General features: G+C 46.8%; 1 protein-coding gene and 1 pseudogene across 1 annotated transcript; one reads left to right on the plus strand and one right to left on the minus strand.

Moving 5' to 3' along the window:
- Positions 1-1366: 1366 nt before the first annotated feature.
- LOC127208795 (zinc finger protein with KRAB and SCAN domains 3) lies at positions 1367-20596 on the minus strand. The gene is made up of 6 exons (XM_051168408.1): positions 20356-20596; positions 10692-11169; positions 9066-9213; positions 8688-8752; positions 6910-7033; positions 1367-3061 (listed from the first exon to the last, which is right to left on the minus strand). Exons 2-6 carry the CDS (start codon positions 11106-11108, stop codon positions 2154-2156), a joined length of 1662 nt encoding a protein of 553 aa, XP_051024365.1. The 5' UTR covers positions 11109-11169; positions 20356-20596; the 3' UTR covers positions 1367-2153.
- LOC127209467 (ubiquitin-like) lies at positions 13969-14365 on the plus strand (annotated as a pseudogene).
- Positions 20597-20623: the final 27 nt, after the last annotated feature.

Here is a 20623-nt window from a genome sequence, read left to right on the forward strand (position 1 = left end):
AGTTTGAAATTCCCATCGTGATTAAGGAAATAAAGAGGCTGAGCTGCCGTGTCCGAGGGGAGTGAGAGTGAACATAAAGGCAATCACCATGCGTGCTTAAGTGGCTTTGGTTACAGATGGTTACGGATGGTTTAGAGTCAACACAGAACTGGACAAAGGTTGTTGTGCTTATGGTGGAGTTCTGGATCCAAAAGCAAGCAATTCTTTTTTCCTTTTCTTCTCTTTGGTTTCTCCACGTACCGTTGGCTGCCCTGGAACTCACTCTGTAGTCCAGGCTGGCCTCGAATTCATGGAGAGCCGCCTGCCTTTGCCTCCCAAGTGTTGGGATTAAAGGCATGCGCTGCTACCACCTCCTGGCAGCAATTCTTATTTTAAATATTTAGTATGAATTTACTGGCTTACCAAAGTGTGGACTTTGAGGGGGGGGTCTGTGCAGCTTACTATCAATATGTGTTATAGTTTGTTAAATGTCACATTCCTGAAACTCCCTTTAAAAAGATTTTTAGATCTATGAGTGTTTTGCTCCTATGTATATCTGGGCACCAAGTGTGTCTGGTGCCCCCAGGGGTCAGAGGCAGGTATTGGTTCCCTGCAATGGGTTATGGGTAATTTCAAAGCACTGTGTGGGTAACCTCTGAGCCATCAGCCATCTCTTCAGCACTCTATTGAAATGTCTTTTTTTTTTTTTTTTTTTTTTTAGACAGGGTTGGTTTTGGTAGCCCTGAATCTCTTGGAACTTGCTCTGTAGTTCAGGCGAGCCTCAAACTCACAAATCCTCCTGTCTCTGCCTCCCAAGTGCTGGGACTAAGGCCAGCTACTGAAATATTCTTAAGTAAAAGACTGAGAGCCGCACTATGAATGTGACATTAATATAATTCTGGATTGTTTTGTGGTTCTTCTTGCTGTATGTAGCTTATTTTATATAATGTGTAATAATATAAATGTATATGTTAAAAAAAAAAAAAAAAAAAGACTGAGAGCCAAGCCAGAGTGCTCACAGCAGCACAGTAGGAGACAGGCAAACATCTGCAGTTAGTTCTTCCTTGGGAAGCTGGTCATACAAGGACAGAGCCAGCTAGCAACCCCGCTCCCTGTACTAAGCAGTGTACAACAGAGCACATCCAGAGACCAGCTGCTGCTTATCCAGTGGTAAAGCTCCTGCAAACTGCTGCCCCACACGTACTGGATCCTTGAGTGATCTTGCTGTACCACGTGTGCTTATGGACCTTCCCCAGCTGAGGGGTTGTTTTGCTTCTCTTGGTAACATAACCCACTGCCTTAGCACAGTTAAGCCTGTGGATGTGACATATGGAGAGGAGGCAGAATCTCTTGATTAGGCCCAAAAAGTGAGAACCAAGAGGCTCAGTCTTAGACATTGATCACTTTATTCTGAAACTGGTTTGCACACTACATGAGTAGCAAAGTTTTTTTTTTCTTTTTTTCTCCCAAGAGTAATAAAATTAACAGAAAAAAATATTAGTGGAATTCCATGGGTGGCATATTCACAATGACCTAATGCTAAGGAAGCTGTTTAAGGCACTCTCACAGAATTCCTAAATTAGGTAAAGAATTAAAGGATTCTAGCACGGTAACCTCACCTTCACCCCTGCCCTGCCAAGTTGGGGTTCTTGGCAAAAAACAAAAACAAAACAAAGCAGTACTACACTTATTCAATCTAAAACATCATTTTCTTTTTCTTTAAAGATATACAAATGGCCTTGGTGAGAATTTCCAGATAATAATGGGTTTTCAGAGCTATGTAGGAAATCTCACCCCTATACTTAATGTTTATTAGCACCTGTATACAAGGCACAAAACAGGACCTACGAGTTCCAAGTCTGACCACATGTGAAGGGCTCATTAGCCTAACGAAGGGTCAGAGTAACAACCCCAAGCCTAAGCATTCCCTCAGGAGACATGACGTGCAGGCCAAGGGAAGGCCATGTGCCAGGCAGGAAGCCCGTCGGAATCCAATGGTGAGAACTCTCGCAGACAACTCTCTCATAACCGCCTGTGATTTCAGTTCTTTTTTCTAGTCACCTTCTAGAATGTAGAAGCTAAGGAGTCTCAGGCAGGTCCCTAATATCTGAGGATGTGCACTATTAAATAGAGCCCAGCCCACGCCTGCAGTCAGCGAGAACTGTGGGTTGGCTTCAGTTCAACGGCAGGGGAACACTAACTTCGGAATGTACAGCAGGGGTCACTGTGACAGAGGTTTTCTTCCCCGTGTGTCTTCTCTGATGCTGAATAAGGTAAGAAGGTCGGGTGAAGCCTTTTCCACATGTTTGGCACTCAAAGGGTTTCTCGCCAGTGTGGACTTTCTGGTGTTCAATAAGGCTTGTAATCCTGCTGAAGCTCCTCTCACAGTCATTGCATTGATAAGACACAGGAGTCTCAATGTTTTCCCAATGGCTTTCCACCCTACTCTGGCTTTCCCAGTAAGGTTCTGGAACAAAATAATCTTTATCCCCAGTGTGGGTCCTCTGGTGTCTCAGGAGATGTGAGCTGCGCCGAAAGGCTTTGGGACACATGTTGCACTGGTAGGGCTTCTCCCCGGTGTGAATCCTGTGATGTTCAAGGAGGCTGCAGCTCTGAGTGAAGGTTTTCCCACAGTCCTCACACTCGTAGGGCTTCTCCCCGGTGTGGGTTCTCTGGTGCTTGATGAGGTCTGAGCTGTGGCTGAAGGCCTTGCCACACTCTTCACACTCATACGGCTTCTCGCCCGTGTGAACCCTCTGATGAATGATGAGAGCTGAGCTCCCGATGAAGGCTTTGCCACACTCCTCACACTCATAGGGCTTCAATCCAGTGTGGATTCTTTTGTGTTTACTTAAGCCTGAACTCTGAGCAAAACTCTTTCCACACTCACGGCAATAGAAGCGCCTAGCTCCTGTGGCACTCTTCTGTGTTGTCTGTAACTTGCTGTCCTGCTCACTGGCTTCCGCACCTGCAGGAACCTGGACAGTGTCGTCCCCCAGGAAGCACACTGTCTGCTCGGGCTTTTGTTCCATGTGTTCCCCGGCTGGAGGCAAGTCCCTAATCTTAGCCTGCATCTCCTGGTCTGAAACACAAATGCCAACAACTGTTAATTATGCTTTGGGAGCACTGTGACGAATAGCATGGAGACAAGAATTACCAAGGTCAAGCATTTACATGGAGAAATTCGGATGGAATAAAAAGGAGATAACAGAAAAGCTAGGGAGACAGGAACACAGGAATGGGGTGTTGGAGGTTGGTCTGATGTATTTTTATGCTAATTACTGTTTGCTGTCTCTGTGACCCACTAGGACCTTGCCTAGAGCCTAACCTGTTTGACCAATAAAAGGCCATCACACCTGTGCAGGTGTTCCAGGGCTTGGGGAGAGAGAGTCTTGAGAAGAAGAGGGCTGGAGGAGAGGAGAGGAAGAAGGAAGGCTGCCATGGGTTGGGTGGAGAAGCACATGGCTGGCGTGGATGGAGAACATTAGGAAGTATATGGGGTTATGCATGGGAGGTAGCTTGAAAGAAATTATTAGGACCAGATGGCATAGTATTGGGACAGGGATCCCACACCTTCCCCACTATGGGAAGTGGTTTAGAGGATTAATATCTGCCCTGCCCCAGGTTAACGAAGGCTATTTTAAAAATATAACAGGTGTCTGTGTCTAGATTGACTGCTAGCAGGTTAGAAAATAACTGTCATAATAATAACTATAGGCCTAGTAATAAACACTGTTAGGTGATACTGGTAAATCAACCACACAACGGGGCTGTTGGAAGAAGAGCATTAAGCAAGAAGAGTGGCAGTGGAGAGAAGGTGGTGAGAACTGAGGACTGCTGTGCATGCACAGTGGAGGTGTGGGGAACCCCCAAAGCTGCGATACTAGAAAGGCAACACAGACATATGCCTCAGATTAAATACTCCACTTTCTCTGCTGGAGAGCAACAGGGCTGACCAAGCCGTTCAGAGGCCAGCCTATCATTAGTGAGTCACAGATCTTGGATACTGAGCTACAAGATTTGAAGCTATCCTGCTGGACTTGGCTTTGCTTAAGTGTGATTGTTTTTATGTCCTAGTGCTTCCCTTGTGGAGTAAATTACTTGGCTTGTTCTTAATTTTACAGGACCCAACAGTTAAAGAGACTAGATACTTTTTTTTTTTTTTAAAAAGACTGAATTATAAAGTGTTAAGATTTTTAAAAAAGACAATAAGATTTCTAAAATTATACTTTTTATACTGGAATGTTAACACAAGATCTCTGGGATAAAGAAGAAAGAAAAGGTCATGGTTTAATAACGCATATTTGTGTGTCAAGTTGACAAGGGTCAACTCACTTGTGCTGGTTACCTTGTGTCAACTTGACACAAACTACAAGGGTATGTCAACTGAGGATGCACTGCCATCAGACTGGCTTGTGGCAAGTTGGTTGGAGGCATTTTCTTGTTTAATCACTGATGTTGGAGGGCCCAGCAAATAGTCAGTGGTGCTGTCCCTAGGCAGGTAGTTCTGCCTGTAGAAGAAAGCAAGGGAGCATTTCTCAATGGTCTCTGCTTCAATCTCTGCCCTTAGGTTCCTGTTTGAGTTCCTGCTCTGACGTCCCTCAACAAAAAGACTGTGGCATGAAAATAAACCCTTTATTCCCTCAAGGAGTCATAGTATTTGGGTCAGATAGTATTTATTAGAGCAATAGAAAACAAACTAAAAGAGATGTGAAAAGGACTGAGCACAGGAAGCAACAGAAAAGATTCTGCAGTGTTCACATCTATTTGGGATAGATTGTACTGGTTGACTTTGTGTCAACTTGACATAAGCTAGAGTCATCAGAGAGGAAGGAGCCTCAGGTGAGGAAATGCTTCCATGAGATCCAGCTGTAAAGCATTTTCTCAATTACTGATCAATGAAGGAGGGCTTAGCTCATTCTGAGTGGTTCTGTCCCTGGGCTGGTGGTCCTGGGTTCTATAAGGAAGCAGGCTGAGCAAGTCAGGGAAGCAAGCCAGTCAGCAGCACCCTCCATGGCCTCTACATCTGCTCCTGCCTCCAGCTTCCTGCCATGTGAGTTCCTGTCCTGACTTCCTTCAGTGATGAACAGCAATGTGGAAGTGTAAGCTGAATAAAGCCTTTCTTCCCCAACTTTTGGTCATGGTGTTTCGTTACAACAATAGAAACCCTAACTAAGATAAGTTTGTGCAAGGATTGTGGGGTGACAGACCTGACCATGTTTTTTGGAGGACTGTGGAAGAACTCTGGAACTTTGGGTTAGAAAAGCCATTGAGAGTTGAGAGTTCAGTGAGATGGTCTATTTGCTACTTTGAATTAAGAGTCTGTCATTCTGGTCTACTGGGGCTGAAGAGTCAGCCACAATTAACAAGAGACCAGTACCACCGATGTGAAATTTTTCCACTACTGGGACAATTGATGCTGGCTGGTTGGAGCTAAGAAATCAGCGGTAATTAGTGTGAGATCTTGGAAATGAATAGGAAAGGAAGGGTGGTAGCTTACTAGTGATGTGCTTGTGTGTCAAGCTGACAAGGGGTGATCAGTTGTAGTGGTTGGTTTTGTGTCAACTTGACAAAAGCTAGAGTCATCAGAGGAAGGACTCTCAGTTGAGAAAATGCCTCCATGAGGCTCAGCTGTAAGGCATTTTCTCAATTAGTGATTGGAGGGGGAGGGCCCCGCCCACTGTGGGTGGTCCTGGGTTCTACAAGAAAGCAGGCTGAGCAAGCCATAGAAAGCAAGCCAGTAAGCAGCATCCCTCTGTGGCCTCTGGATCAGCTCCTGCCTCCAGGTTGGTGCCCTGTTTGAGTTCCTGTCCTGACTTTCTTCAGTGATGAGCAGCAATGTGGGAGTGTAAGCTGAATAAACCCCTTTCCTCCCCAACTTGCTTTTTGGCCATGATGTTTTATAGCAGCAATAGAAACCCCAACTAGGACAAAGACAAAGGCAGTTATAGTGAACTATGCCCCGGCAGTGGCAGGCACACCAGAACGGAACATCAGTTCTCTGAGACAAAAACTGGAAGTCCAACCATGCCACCAGTGAGTTGTGTGATGTCTGACAAGCCTGGTAGCCCTCTGTCCTTTCCTCTAGGGCCAGGGCTTGTAGCAGGGCCATGTGTCTAATGCTGCTTCTAACTCTCACACTGACTCGCAGTTCTTGTGGGGAGGCTCCTCAGCCTTTTCACTAGTCACGGATGGGAGCAGGGACGGGCAGGGAAGACTTTTTGTAGTTCACCGAAGCCATGTTCTCATGCATGCTCCGCAAGTGTGCTGTACTCTGAGATCGCAGCCCTGTACTATGACCTGAGCATCCCTCGGAGCCAGAACACTCGCAGGGATTCTCTCTGCTCTGCGCCATTCCCCATCACTACAACACTCAGAGGGTATGCTACTTGGCTTTTGTCAACGTGACGCAAACCTAGACATATCTGAGAAGGAATTTTAACTGAGAAGATTCCTCTATAAAACTGGCCTGTAGGCAAGTGTGCAGGGGTATTTTCTTGATTAATTAATGTGGGAAGGCCTAGCTCAGCAGGGCCAGCCCTGAGCAGGTGTTCCTGGAGTGCACAAGGAAACAGGCTGGCTAAGCCATGAGGAGCAAGTCTAAGCAGCGCCCCTCTGGAGCTTGTGTTTCTACCTCCAGGTTCCTGCTTTGACTTCCTGTCCTGAATTCCTTTCATGGTGGACTATGATGCGGAACCGTAAGCTAAAATGCTTTTGGTCAGGATGCTTTGTCACAGCAATAGAAACCATAATTAAGACAGAGGACAAAGAATCGCGGTGACAAGCATGAAGGAGCTAGTCAATACTAGGCCTCCAAAGTGTGTATATGATTCCAAACGTAATGGGCGCAACAGCTTTTAACAGCCTAGCAGGGGAAACAGGTTCTTTATGTAAATGATAACAAGAAGCCTGAGAAGAAATTAGTCTTACCCAGGGAGACCAGGCTCCCAGGGTTCTCCTGCATTCCATCTTTGTAGAGGTTCATCTGAGATGAATCCTGTTCCGTCCATCTGGGGGAAAGGGCTGGGGCTACATCTTCCATTTTCAGCAACCCCTAAAAGAATAAAAGTCCACCAAAAGGATAGAATAGGAAATATCTGGGTTGTGAGCCCACAGCCTCTCCCACACCACCCCACATGGCATGCTCTACGGAGTTAAACAGTGAACAGACCTGGAGATGGATCCTACCAAGGAACAGGGTGGAGGATGGAGGGTAGGGATGGAGATGGAGTGCTGAGGAGGGAGGGGGAGGGCAGGGATGGAGATGGAGTGCTAAGGAGGGAGGGGGAGGGTAGGGATGGAGATGGAGGGCTGAGGGGGAGGAGGGAGGGTAGGGATGGAGATGGAGTGCTGAGGAGGGAGGGGGAGGGTAGGGATGGAGATGGAGGGCTGAGGGGGAGGAGGGAGGGTAGGGATGGAGATGGAGTGCTGAGGAGGGAGGGGAGGGCAGGGATGAAATGGCGATGGAGTGGGAGGAGGGAGGGGGAGGGTAGGGATGGAGATGGAAGGCTGAGGGGGAGGAGGGAGGGTAGGGATGGAGATGGAGTGCTGAGGAGGAGGATGGAGGGTAGAGATGGAGATGGAGTGCTGAGGGGGAGGAGGGAGGGTAGGGATGGAGCTGAGTGCTGAGAAGGGAGGATGGAGGGTAGGGATGGAGATGAAGTGCTGAGGAGGGAGGGGGAGGGTAGGGATGGAGATGGAGTGCTGAGGAGGGAGGATGGAGGGTAGGGATGGAGATGGAGTGCTGAGGAGGGAGGATGGAGGGTAGGGATGGAGATGGAGTGCTGAGGAGGGAGGATGGAGGGTAGGGATGGAGATGGAGTGCTGAGGAGGGAGGGGGAGGGTAGGGATGGAGATGGAGGGCTGAGGAGGGAGGGGGAGGGTAGGGATGGAGATGGAGGGCTGAGGAGGGAGGGGGAGGGTAGGGATGGAGATGGAGGGCTGAGGAGGGAGGGGGGGGGGAGGGATGGAGATGGAGGGCTGAGGAGGGAGGGGGAGGGTAGGGATGGAGATGGAGTGCTGAGGAGGGAGGGGGAGGGTAGGGATGGAGATGGAGTGCTGAGGAGGAGGATGGAGGGTAGGGATGGAGATGGAGGGCTGAGGAGGGAGGATGGAGGGTAGGGATGGAGATGGAGGGCTGAGGAGGAGGATGGAGGGTAGGGATGGAGATGGAGTGCTGAGCGGGAGGGGGAGGGTAGGTAGGAGATGGAGTGCTGAGGAGGGAGGATGGAGGGTAAGGATGGCGATGGAGGGCTGAGGAGGAGGATGGAGGGTAGGGATGGAGATGGAGGGCTGAGGAGGGAGGATGGAGGGTAGGGATGGAGATGGAGTGTTGAGGAGGGAGGGGGAGGGTAGGGATGGAGATGGAGGGCTGAGGAGGGAGGGGGAGGGTAGGGATGGAGATGGAGGGCTGAGGAGGGAGGATGGAGGATAGGGGATGGAGATGGAGGCTGAGGAGGGAGGGGAGGTAGGATGGAGGGCTGCGGAGGTATGATGGGGGTAGGGATGGAGATGGAGTGCTGAGGGGGGAGGAGGGAGGGTAGGGATGGAGATGGAGTGCTGAGGAGGAGGATGGAGGGTAGGGATGGAGATGGAGGGGCTGAGGAGGAAGGATGGAGGGGAGGGATGGAGATCGAGGGCTGAGGAGGGAGGAGGGAGGGTAGGGATGGAGATGAAGTGCTGAGGGGGGGAGGGCAGCTCTAACTCACCTGCAACTCTGAAGTGAGCCTGGTAGCTGACACTCCATCTTCTCCGCAGTGGCCCCCCTGGGTGACTACAATGGAGAGAAGCTCTAGGTGAGACGCACACTAGCACCCAGCACCTGTGTTACAGAACCCCAGGTAAAAACTTGACTAATAAATTTACGCAAATACTAGTTTATAAAATATTTCCCTTTCCAAATACCGATTGCTACCAGATCCAAAGATGTTCTCTAAAGATACATAAAAGCTCTTGGAGAGCCTGCATGTGGGTCCTTGGGGAAAGCATTTGCTTAGTATGTGTGAAGCCCTGGGTTTCCTCACATGCACCATCACAAAAAGGAAAAGTAAACAATCACAGGAACCATGAAGCCTGGTAACACTAACCTCTGACTTCTGACGGCAGGCCTCCCAAAGACTCCTGCTTCAGCAGAGGCTCCATGGGCTCCACCTGGCCACTTTCTGAGCCCTGAGCTGATGACAACAGTACTGCCTTGGAACAAAGGAGTTCCTGCCCATCGTCATCATCTGGAACCTAGAAGTCATTCATTTATTTTTATTTTCCATCTACTTCTTAGACATTTTCAAAGCACTTTCTTTCAGCTTGGCACTGTATCCAACTTTGATAAGCACGCCCTCACTTAGCACGCACAACTACCCCAAGGGTGCGGCTCATCCAAGATCACTGTATTAAACAGCAAGGCTAAGCTGGGAGCCCAGGCAAACGTTTGCACCGCTCCTTCATTGCTTCTTATTACACACATGGAGATTGTGACCTGTTAGGAAAATGGTGACATAACTGCATAGCAACCCCTGGGGTGGTGGCTCTAAGTTAGTCTACAGAGTGGGGCAAACAGTAAGATATGAACACGCCCAGTAGGGTGTGGTGTGGGCTACCAGACCAGGTTTGCTTCTAGATTATGGACTCACAGTTTCCAAGCTCCTTTCTCTTCCAACTTTCACATCTTTTATACAAAATGAAGTTCATAGACTTACAGTGACTTTTCCCTGTTAAAGAACTCAGGCAATAACTCCAAGTCCAGAACCTTGGCGTTGGTCACTAGTTAGAAGGCCATGAGTCCTTTGATACAAAAACACTAGTGAATGCAATGTGGAAAATGTCTTCTCAAACAGGGCAGAAGACGCAGGTTAAATACTGCCTGTTTTCTACCAGGAGTTCAAACAGGGGATCCATAAATTTGAATAGGAAGAAAAATCAAAACAAAACAAAATAACAAACAACAACAAAACCTTTTTAGATTCTAAGAATACTGTAGACTTTCCCTCCAGTGTCAATGGGAACTACAATGGGGTGGGGTGGAGGAATAAACACCACAGCACTGCCAGCTAGACACTGTAGCTGTTGTCACAGAAGGCAAGAAAACACCTACAAAGTATTTATGTATTGCCACTGCTCAAATCTGTACTTGTGTCTTATTCAACACAGGAACATCTAGCTGGGCGTGGTGGCACTCGCCTTTAATCCCACCACTCAGGAGGCAGAGGCAGGCGGATCGCTGTTGAGTTCGAGGCCAGCCTGGTCTATAAAGTGAGTCTAGGATAGTCAGGGCTACACAGAGAACCCCTGTTTCGAAAAACCAAAAAAAAAAAAAAAAAAAAAAAAAAAAAAAAAAAAGTACACCTATAAGCCAGGCACGGTGGTGCATGCCTGTAATCCTAGGACTCAGAGACACAGAGGCGGGTAGAGCTCTGTGAATTCGAGGTCAGCCTGGTCTATAAAAGCGAGTCCAGGACAGCCAAGGATACACAGAGAAACCCTGTCTTGAAAAAACACAACAAAAAGTACATGAACTTTTACCATCCTGCTCAACATATTCTATCCTAGCTTCTCTAGGACTGAGTTCTTCCACAATCCTTATACTTTGCTTCATGCATTGAACTAAGGGGTCCAGGTCACTTCACAGGCTCGAGGCAATGTCCCTCCCTCCCTCCCTCCCTCCCCCACCTCCACCTTCCTGTTATGCACAGGACATAGGTCTCAGACCCTTCTACCTGCGGAGGCGTCTCATCCAGCTGCCTCTCCAAGTACTCCAGCAGAGCCACCACCTCCTCCCCGCTGTCGGGGTGCTGCTCGCGCACCCAGGCCTGCAGCTCCCCTGGCAGGATGGTCAGGAACTGCTCCAGCACCAGCAGCTCCAGGATCTGCTCCTTGCTGTGCACGTCTGGCCGCAGCCACTGTCTGCAGAGCTCGCGGAGGCGGCTCAGCGCCTGCCTGGGTCCGGCTGCCTCAGGGTAGCGGAAAGCACGGAAGCGCTGGCGGGAGCGGTCGGGCCCGGGGCTGCCCAGCCAACTGGCCTCCTCTGCCAAGGGGGAGGCCTCTTCCTGTTCCACCTTTATGACCAGTAGCTCCATCTGGTCCTCTGCAGAGTGCGAGTCCAGGGTTGTGCTTTCCCTTGGTTCTCTAGCCATCCTGAGCCAAGCAGTTCTCCCGTTTCACTGTAGCTGTGAGCTGTCTTTCTGCAAAAGACTTCTGAGAGGTGGAGATGACTATCAGCCACTGTAGTTGCAAATGTTTCCCTCCTCCTAGGCCCAGGACCCGAAGAAAACTGCCAATGGGCAACTGAAGAGATCCCCATGTTCAAAATGCCTTTGTAGCTTCTAATTCCGTACCATCTTGGGGGCGGCGGGGGGGGGGGGGGTAGAGTCAACTACGCATGTCTGTGAGAGTGTTCTGGAGAGGTTAACTTCAGTCAGAAGATTCACCGTGACTGTGGGTGGCATCGTTCTATGGGCTTGGGTCCCACACAGAAAAGAGCAACTGGAGCAGGCGTGCTCATCTCTGCTTCCTCACTAGACAGAATATAAGCAGCTACCCCCATGTTGTACTGTACCCTCAAACTGTCAACTAAAATAAACCCTTTGTTTGCTTCTGTTGGATATTTTGTCACAGCAACAAGAAAGTAGCTAACAGAACTAGTCCAGAGGAGAGGCCATTGCTGTGATAAAGTTTGCCCTGTGTTTCTTACACCCCCTGGCTTGTGGAGAGAACAAGACAATTTAGGGGTGTAGGCTAAAGCCCTGTGGATACAAGAAAAGCTTAGCAGGCCCTGCTGATGGGGCCTGCAATTCTAGAATGGCAGAAATACGTGAGCAATGGAGGCCTGGTTGATGGAGCTTCAGAGCAGAATATGGACGCTTTCAGGGACTGAAACAGAATCTGTTCAAGTTTACATCCTGGCAAAGAATCTGGTTGCATTATGTCCATGCCGTGAGCACTTCAGAATGAATTAAAAATAATAATAATTAGAGTAATTTATTTGGCAGAAGAACATTCCAAACAGGATGGCATTCAGGCTACGGCATGACTAGTGCTCACTGCTCTTACTCAAATCAATAGGGGGAGAATCCAAAAATATATGGAAAATGTGGTTTGTTTAGGAAAGGTGTACTAGCGTAATGTAACAATGAAGTGCATGCAGACAAAGCTTCTGGAATTGTCAAACAAGCATCACAAAAGAGAAACCTTGTGTTCTACATCTGGAAAATAGAAAAGGCTCCATGAAGGCACAACCCACCCACCCATTCAAAATCCTAACATGTGAAACTCCTTTAAATAGAACATCACCACAAGAGTTCAGTGATTCAAAATGGCTGCCATGAAAGTATTTCCCCAGGGTCAGCCTCAAAGGCACACAGTGACCACTAAGACAGCGACACAAAGGAATCAAGCTACAATTTAAGCAAACAGTACTTGAAAGCATCATCTACATAGTATTGGTTTACAAGCATGAAAGATAGAAAAGTAAAGGGATCACAGAGGCTTGCAGAATTCCAGAAAGACTAGGCAATGTGTGGTCAGATTCCCTGTAAGGCCGTGGCACGAAGCTGGGAGCATAAAGCCTGAATTGCAGTGGAGACTCCAAAAATGTAGGAGATGCCAGGATCACAGGACAGCTGCTGAGGACGGAGTAGAGCACAAAAAAGAGGTCACCTGAGCTGGAGAGGTAGAGCTGCCCAAAGTTGTTAAGCCCAGATGATTCCATCAAGAAGCCCAGCTGCTAGACACAGACGTGCAGGACCTGGTGTCCTCCTCCTGGCTTCCAGTCTTGCTATGGTCACATTTTTCCCTGCCGCGTTCCCATCCCTCTTCTTTGGAATAAGAATGTTTACTTTGTGACAGTGTACATTAGAACTATATTACTTGTATTATTTTTACAAGGGCTCAAAGTTAAGGGATTGCCTGAGTTGCAGAAAAAAACCCTGCACTTATGTTCTGAAAAGTGTTGGCACTGTTAAGGACATCTGGAGACAGACTAAACACATTTTACAGTATAAGATGAATGTGAGTCTAGGGGCCAGGGTTAATATGTTATGATTTTTAAGTGTTGGATTTAGTTATCACAAGTTAATCTTGTTGACTTGACAGGGTTTGGGGTCCCTTAGAGGGCTCTCTGGGGGTATTTTAGAGAACGTTAACTGAAGTAAGAAGGCTCACTGTGACCATGGACAAAGGTCCTAGATCAAATAATAAGCACAACATAAGAGCACCAGCATTCACCTCTCTCTGCTTCCTGATTACAGACACAATGTGACCACTCACTTCAGCTGCCTGCATCTGACTTCCCTAGTATGGGAGACAGTATCTCGAAATAAACCCTTCTTTAAGTTACTTTTTGTTAGGTATTTTGCCAAAGTAATGAAGGAATCTGAACCCCACAATGAGCTCACCAAAGGCCATTGTGGAAATGGGTCTGAACACCTCATAGCTCTAGAGAGAGAACTTGAGGCTGAGGCAGCCACGTTTCAGTGAAGACACTGTCTGAACTCCCTAGGACCCTTCCTAATTAGTAACTGGCTCAGAGTAATACCATTAGAACCCTGATCTATGGCTGGCCCACTTCTTAAAGATGATCCCAAATACTTGCTGTCTTAAATAATCACCACAACATTGGCTACGACACACTCAGAATGATCACACTGGTCACAAGGAGCTGACTTCTATCAGGAGCACCAATGAGCTTTAGGCGGATTTCAGCTAGAACCTACAGTTCCAAGACCGGCTCCATTAACACTTTGACCCTGGCTTTTGTTTGTCTCTAAACAGAGAACTCAGCTGAGCCTGCCTGGCCTTCTAACTTACAAATAAAAGTAACAGGCTTTGTTTGTGTGTACTGAGGGTAACTTGTTAGGCATCAATAGGAAATGAGTATTAGTTTTCCTCTACATTACATTTAGGGAAAACAAAGGACCTCTATCAGAGGAAATACAACTGAAATTTTAATTCCTAGATGCCTGTTTTAATGAGACTTAAATTCTGATAGCTCTTCAACGAGGCGGCCAAGCAGCAGATGCCAACATGCAGAACTTCGCGAAGACCCTGACGGGCAAGACCATCACTCTTGGGGTCTAGCCCAGTGACACCACCAAGAATTATCAAGGCCAAGATCCAACACAAGAAAGGCATCCCACCTGACCAGCAGAAGCTGACATTCGCTGGCAAGCAGCTGGAGGATAGCCACACCCTGTCCGACTACAACATCCAATAAGAGTCCACCTTGCACCTGGTGCTGCGCCTGCGTGGTGACATCACTGAGCAGTCCCTTCGACAGCTGGCCCAGTAGAACTGCGATAAGATGATCTGCCGCACGTCTGCACCCGCGCTAGTCACTTGCCACAAGAAGTGTGGCCACACTAACAACCTTTGGCCCAAGAAGAAGGTCAAATAAAGCTGGTCCGTGACGTCGGAACCAAATAAAGTTCCCTTTCATTGACTGGAGCAGTTAAAAAACAAATCTCTCTGATGTGAGCTTTACCCAAATGGTTGAAGACTGAAGCCTAACCTGAGTTCAAAGCAGTCTGTCAAGCAGGGTATCTAAGCTTTGTAGAACTTTTTTCATCAGGAACATTAAAGTGGCAAAATAAATCTCCAAGTCCTTACCCTAAGGGATGCAATGACACCTTCTCAGTCGGCTACTCTGTATCCCTTCAAGACCAAACTTCTTGAAAGCCCGCCAGACTTAAAACTCCAGTTTTGTCTTTCTACCAAGGTTTCAACACAGATGTAGAGCACACCATAGGTCTCAGGAGTCAGCAAAGCTTCCTTCAGTTTCCACGGGCTACGGCTTCTCAGGCAGCCAGGCTGAAGTTGCTGTCTGCTTCCAGCAACTCCCTTGTCCCTGGGTTATGGAGCCTTTCTCTCGTGTCGCCTTCCTCTTCAGGATCCACCTATCTCTATGCCTCGACTTCCTCATATGCAGACAGGTTAGTGCCGGCAGGAACGTCGTGAACACTGTTTGTGTATTAATAAAGTTCTTGGAATGGTGGCGAAAATGTGGTGAGCAGTAAGCCAATGTCAACTAAAAAAAGTGGTACAGTAACATCAGGACAGTTCTGCTGCCCTTTCTCCTTTTAAGTAAGAGTGGGCTTCTGCACTCTGTTCTTGACAAGCCCTGCCCTTATATCCTGACTCCCTTGCAAGATTTTAGCTCCTGTTTCTTAGACAAGGACTCCTGATCCCCATCTTAAGGTGCTCCCACCGCAGTTCTAACTGGAAAGTCTACAAACAAATCTGCGTCAATATGCTTCCAGCAAGGCTAATTTTCTTGCTTCCTCCCCATTTTTCCACTGCAGCATTCTCTATGCACAGCAGCTCTTCCTCCTGGCATCCTCAGAGTCAGGTGACTGCCTCTTCTCACTCAGTCCCCACAAGGATCACCTACTCCAATCTGTTCTTCCCTGGAGCGTCTCTCAGATCGTCTGTGTCTCTACCCTCCTAGTTACCAGCACTACTGTCTCCAGTCTAGAAAGTAAGCAAATGTCCCTCTTCTCTTTCCCCTCCCCTCTCTCTCCTTCCTACCACATCCTCCCAAGCTTCCATCAGACAGCACCTAAAATTCCTAACCAGGGCATGAATGGTTTCATTCAAGCTAGCACTGGTTTCTACATACCATATTTTTCGGACCATAAGACACACTCTGTCCCATGCCCAAACTGTGTGTGGGATAAAGGTGCACCTTATGGTTCGATTTTTGTTTTTCTTGACTGCTCTAAAAACTGGGTGCATCTTATGGTCTGTAAAATAAGTAATGCCCCTGCTAGAATTGAACTTTGGGATTGTCAAATAAAACTTGTCAGCCAGGCATGAAGGGGTATACTTGGAATCCCAGCACTCATCAAAGAGAGAGAGACAGGGCAGGTGCAAGGCCAGTCTACTCTACATAGTTGAGCTCCAGGGTACTCCAAGCTACATAGTAAAACCATGTCTCTAAATAAATAAATTCTCTATGTTAGTAAACAGGCAGCAATACAGCCACCCCTAAAGGCCCTGATGACTATAGGGAAACAGGCAACACCAAAGCCACCCTGGAAGCATGCCATCAGAAACATGTCACCCCCAGCCGGCAAGATTCAGGTATGTACGGTATGTGTGTGTGTGTTCCTGCACATGCACTAGGTCGACCTATAAAGGGAATTCCTCCCATCCCCTGACATGTGTATGCCTACACATGCATGTGCACTTTCTGCACATGCACTAGGTCACCTATAAAGAGAATTCCACCCATCCCCGGGCCCTTTCTTCCCTGTTTGTCTCCAGAGACTGTCTCTGTATTTCTTTCCATTAATAAACCTCTAAAGGGGCTCTGCTGCGTGGTGTGATTTCTGTTTCACAGTATAATCCTGCCACATACATCCTAATAGTCTAACCCCCTGAGATTCTTGAAAACAACTGTCCTCATCTTATTCTTCTATTCCCTAGGTACTAATATATCAGAGAAACAGAATACATTTGTTACTGTGTATGAGAAAGACTGGCTGGGCGGTAGTGGTGCACGACTTTAATCCCAGTGCTTGGAGGCAGAAGCAGGTGGATCGCTGTGAGTTCGATGCCAGCCTGGTCTACAAAGTGAGTTCAAGACAGCCAAGGCTACACAGAAAAACCCAGTCTCGAAAAGAAAAAAAAAAAAAAAAAAAAAAAAAAAAAAAAAAAGAAAGAAAGAAAAAGATAAAGACTGAATGAACACAAATGCATTAGGTAAACAGTTATTTTTCTAAATTCAGGCATTTATAAGTGAGGTTACTTACATGGTATAGAAAAAAGGGGACTAGCTTTTAATTATTAGAATGTTTAGCAGCACTCCTGGTTTCTACCCACTAGGTGACAAATAGCAGCCTCAGAAACTTCAGAGTTGCTGTTACCATGGAAACTATACACCACAGCTGCAAGAGTGAAAATGTAGGGGTGGGGAATATGGCTTAATCAGCCAAGTACCTGTTGCACCAGCTTGAGGAGCTGAGTTCAGATGCCCAGCAACCATGGAAGCGCCAGATGGTGGCATGCACCTGTAATTCCAGCACTGGGGATGGAGACTAGAGGACCCCTAGGGTGTGATGGCCAACTCTTGCCCAATTGGTGAGCTCTAGGTTCAGTGAGAGACGCTGCCTCAAAAACATAAATAAAAATAAATGTGGAAAGCAATGCAAGCAGATATTCAAGACCGATCTCCTGCTTCCATGTGCACCGTGTGCATGTACCAGTATAAGCAAATGCACAAGTATTGGAACACAATCATACAACACACACAAATGTCAACTTCAAAACTGGAAAGCCAGCTGATACATCTCAGTATTATAAGCTTACAGAACTTAGAAACCAGAGAAAGTCATGTGGTAAGAAGGCGAGGACAAAAAAAAAAAAAAAAAAAAAAAAAAAAAGCGAAGACAAAGACTGCCTCCAGAGCACAGACAGGCACGCTTATTTCCCGTGGCTGGATGACAGACAGCAAACGGACAGGCAGATGTGTTGGAGCTCTCTGAGCCATGCGGACTGAGTAAACGGAAGCACCTTTCCTTGTCCTTCACTGTGTAATCACAGAAGCTGTGTCAAATGGGCACTCAGTGGCAGCCCAATGTGCATGTGCCTCACAAGTGAGCTCAAGTAGGCATAACCTGTGCCAGAGAAGGCTGGATGGAGTATCCCACCAGAGTTAGAATGAGGGCACTGGAATAAGACAACATTTGTGAATGTCTTCTCTCCACCACTCTCAGATGTGTGACCTTGGAAATGCCACATAGTAACTAGTCAGTGACTCAGTTTTTCACAGCTTCCGGGAGGCTGTGAGAACTGGGCTTCCTAAAAGGGATGGAAGATCTGATTCTTTTGAATCAAAAGGAGCTAGGTTTTAAGCAAGAACTGACTACGAGGTTCTGAGTACACTGAGGTGGCAGTGCACTCCTCTTTTCTCAGTGGAATTAGGAGATCAGAACAAGCAAGGCTAGCGTGACTAGGGAAAGATAGTCCCAAGTCTGTGCCCACTTGAGTTTCTATTTCTCACTATTTTCTGCACTTCAAGGGATAACATAGGTGATAGATGGAAACTAAGTAACCTTGACTCATTGATTGTAGCTTTCCTTTTTCCTTTTTCTTTTTTTTTAAAGACAGGGTCTCACTCCAGTCCAGAGTGGCCTTGAGTTTTCCATGTAAGCCAAGATATCCTTTAACTCAGGGCAATCCTCCTGCCTCAGCCTCCCAAGAGCCGAGATTACTGGTGTGAACCATCATACCTGGGTGAACATTCTATCAACTGTTACAAAGAACCCAGAAAACACTCCCTCCTAATTAGCTGTCACAAGAGATCTGGGATACTATAATTTTATTCAAGTAAGTAAACCTAAATGTAATTGAACCTCTACATCCAAGAACTCATGAACAGGTAAAAACATGAAAGCAAATTAAAAGTATCAAAGTCACGCTACACAATAGAATCACTGGGAAGCTTTTAAAGCCTCGTAACAGTTAGGTAGCCAAGGTCAACTGAACCAGCCTCCAGGGTGGGCCACAGGCCTCAGTATCACACACTTACTGTGTGATGCAAAGTGCAGCCAAGTGTGCTCGGTTTTTGTGCTTCTTCTTCTTCTTTTTGTAAAGTAACAGTAGAATAAAGCAATTTATGTGAGAATATTGAAAACCCAAGTTCTCCCACAAATAAATGGTGTTCCTAAAGAGGAGGACCAAGGGAAGGTGGATTAGCACAGATTACAAAAGACAGCAACTCAAAACAAATTATGTAGTTTAAACATCACCAACTTGTAAAAAGCCACGTGTGGGCCAATCAGGAAACGTGAATGCAATACTAAGGAATTACCATCAGTTATGTTTATTGTGATACTGTGGCTAAATTCAAGTTTTGATTTTCCTCTGACGTGCCTGCAGATGTGTGGCTATCATGTCTTGGCCTCTAGTTAGCGGTAAAAGAATGAAAGAAAGAAGGGAAGGAGAGAAGGGAAAGAAAGGAAAAGGGATGTAGAGGACGGCGGATGGAGGGTGAAGAGGTAAGGGACAGGCAGGAAAAACATGAATGAAAATGACTAAAAGACTATGGCTGAATGCCTGGCCTACTACTGCAGTTTTTCTCTAACATTTAATTCTTTACTAATATACAATTTTAAATATCAAAGAAAATCTCTTCTTTCCTGGATACAGTCCAAAGCATTTTGTTGGTATAAGGGAGGTTAAGAGTAAATGCAAGGCTGAAAGGGAGTGGGGCTATTGGGAGAGGCTCTAGCGAGAAAAATGAGCATTGATACCTTCTTAATAATCAGTTCAAGCACTCACGTTCCATCACCTCTCCGATCTGGAGTCTCACCACCTGCGCCGAGTACAGAAGGACAGGACCAGAAGACTGTTTACCAATAGAAGCGTTTGCCAATAAGTAAGCCAAAGGCAAGGGTTTTGATTTTGGTGTTTTTTGTTTCTGTTGTTAAGTTACAAATAGAGAAAAGAATGCTACAGGGATCACTATATATCCTGAGAATATTAAAGCTCAAATTCTTTAAGAAAAAGCAGACAGATGAAAGGACTTTCAAAGATTGCAAGAGGTATCAATTCAACGACAATGGTAAACTGTATTATGATCAAAGTCAGCTTTAAAAACCTGCAGAAAGAACAAAGGGTGTTAGTGTGGACTCAGTTTCAGATCTGTCTCTATTTACTTTACCACCGATTTTCCTATCTACCAATCAATCAAATCTATCATCCATCCTTGTGACCCTCACGGCGGGGAGGGTTCTTGGTGAGGGTCAGAAATCTGGCAGCTTCGCAGCACAGAGCAAAACAGCGATGTCTGCTTACAACAGGGCTCTTCCTCACTGCTGGCTACCTCTCACTGCTCCTATGTCTCAAGCTCCTCCTCCTACTCAAAAAATAAAAATAAAAAATAAAAAAAATTCCCAAGATTTTAAAACTCCGTGAGTCTGGGCATCACAAGACACTATACGAACCACTTTTAATCTTTGCTTTGGGACAGGCTCTCCTCCAGAATGTTTTATTTTCCCTCCTAAAATACACAAATCACCCATTACAAAGAGCACTGGTAAATAGCACTAAAATTCAAAAGACAACGGCCAGTACGAAGGTTAGTCACTGAAAATAAGTGCTATCCCAGTTAGAAATAGCAACAGTAATAATAACAGCAATCTTTACACTGTGTAGATTACCCCGTGCCTTGTACTATTTTAAGCACCTTGCACAAATGAAGCCATTTTACTTCTCATATCAATCCTGTAAATTAGGCGATACCAGTATCCCTTAAAATAGCAAAAACACAGAAAGGTTAAGGGAAAAAGCCACAAAGTAGCAGAGGCCAGATTCCACCAGGCAACCTGACTCCAAAGTTCTGGATCTCTTCCAGTGCCCCAGAATAAAGACCTTGGAACTGACCTTGTCTCCGGGAAAAGCAAAACTGTGACGTGTCCCATTTTCAAAGCTTAAGTACATGACCCAAGAATCCCATCGCCAAACACCCTGAGACTGACCATACACCCGGAACCGGCCCGAGGCGAGGCGCCCGAGGCCCTGTCCGGCACTGGGCCCAAGTGGCCACCGAGTTTATTTCCCCGGCGCCGCTAGGCCGCGGAGAAAGGTGTTTTGTCCCACCCCCACCCTCCACCAGCAGCCGGCCCCTCTGGAGGACGATAGCAGGAGGAGA

The sequence above is a fragment of the Acomys russatus genome, chromosome 3 (genome assembly GCF_903995435.1).
Source record: "Acomys russatus chromosome 3, mAcoRus1.1, whole genome shotgun sequence".
Taxonomy (NCBI): Eukaryota; Metazoa; Chordata; class Mammalia; order Rodentia; family Muridae; genus Acomys; species Acomys russatus.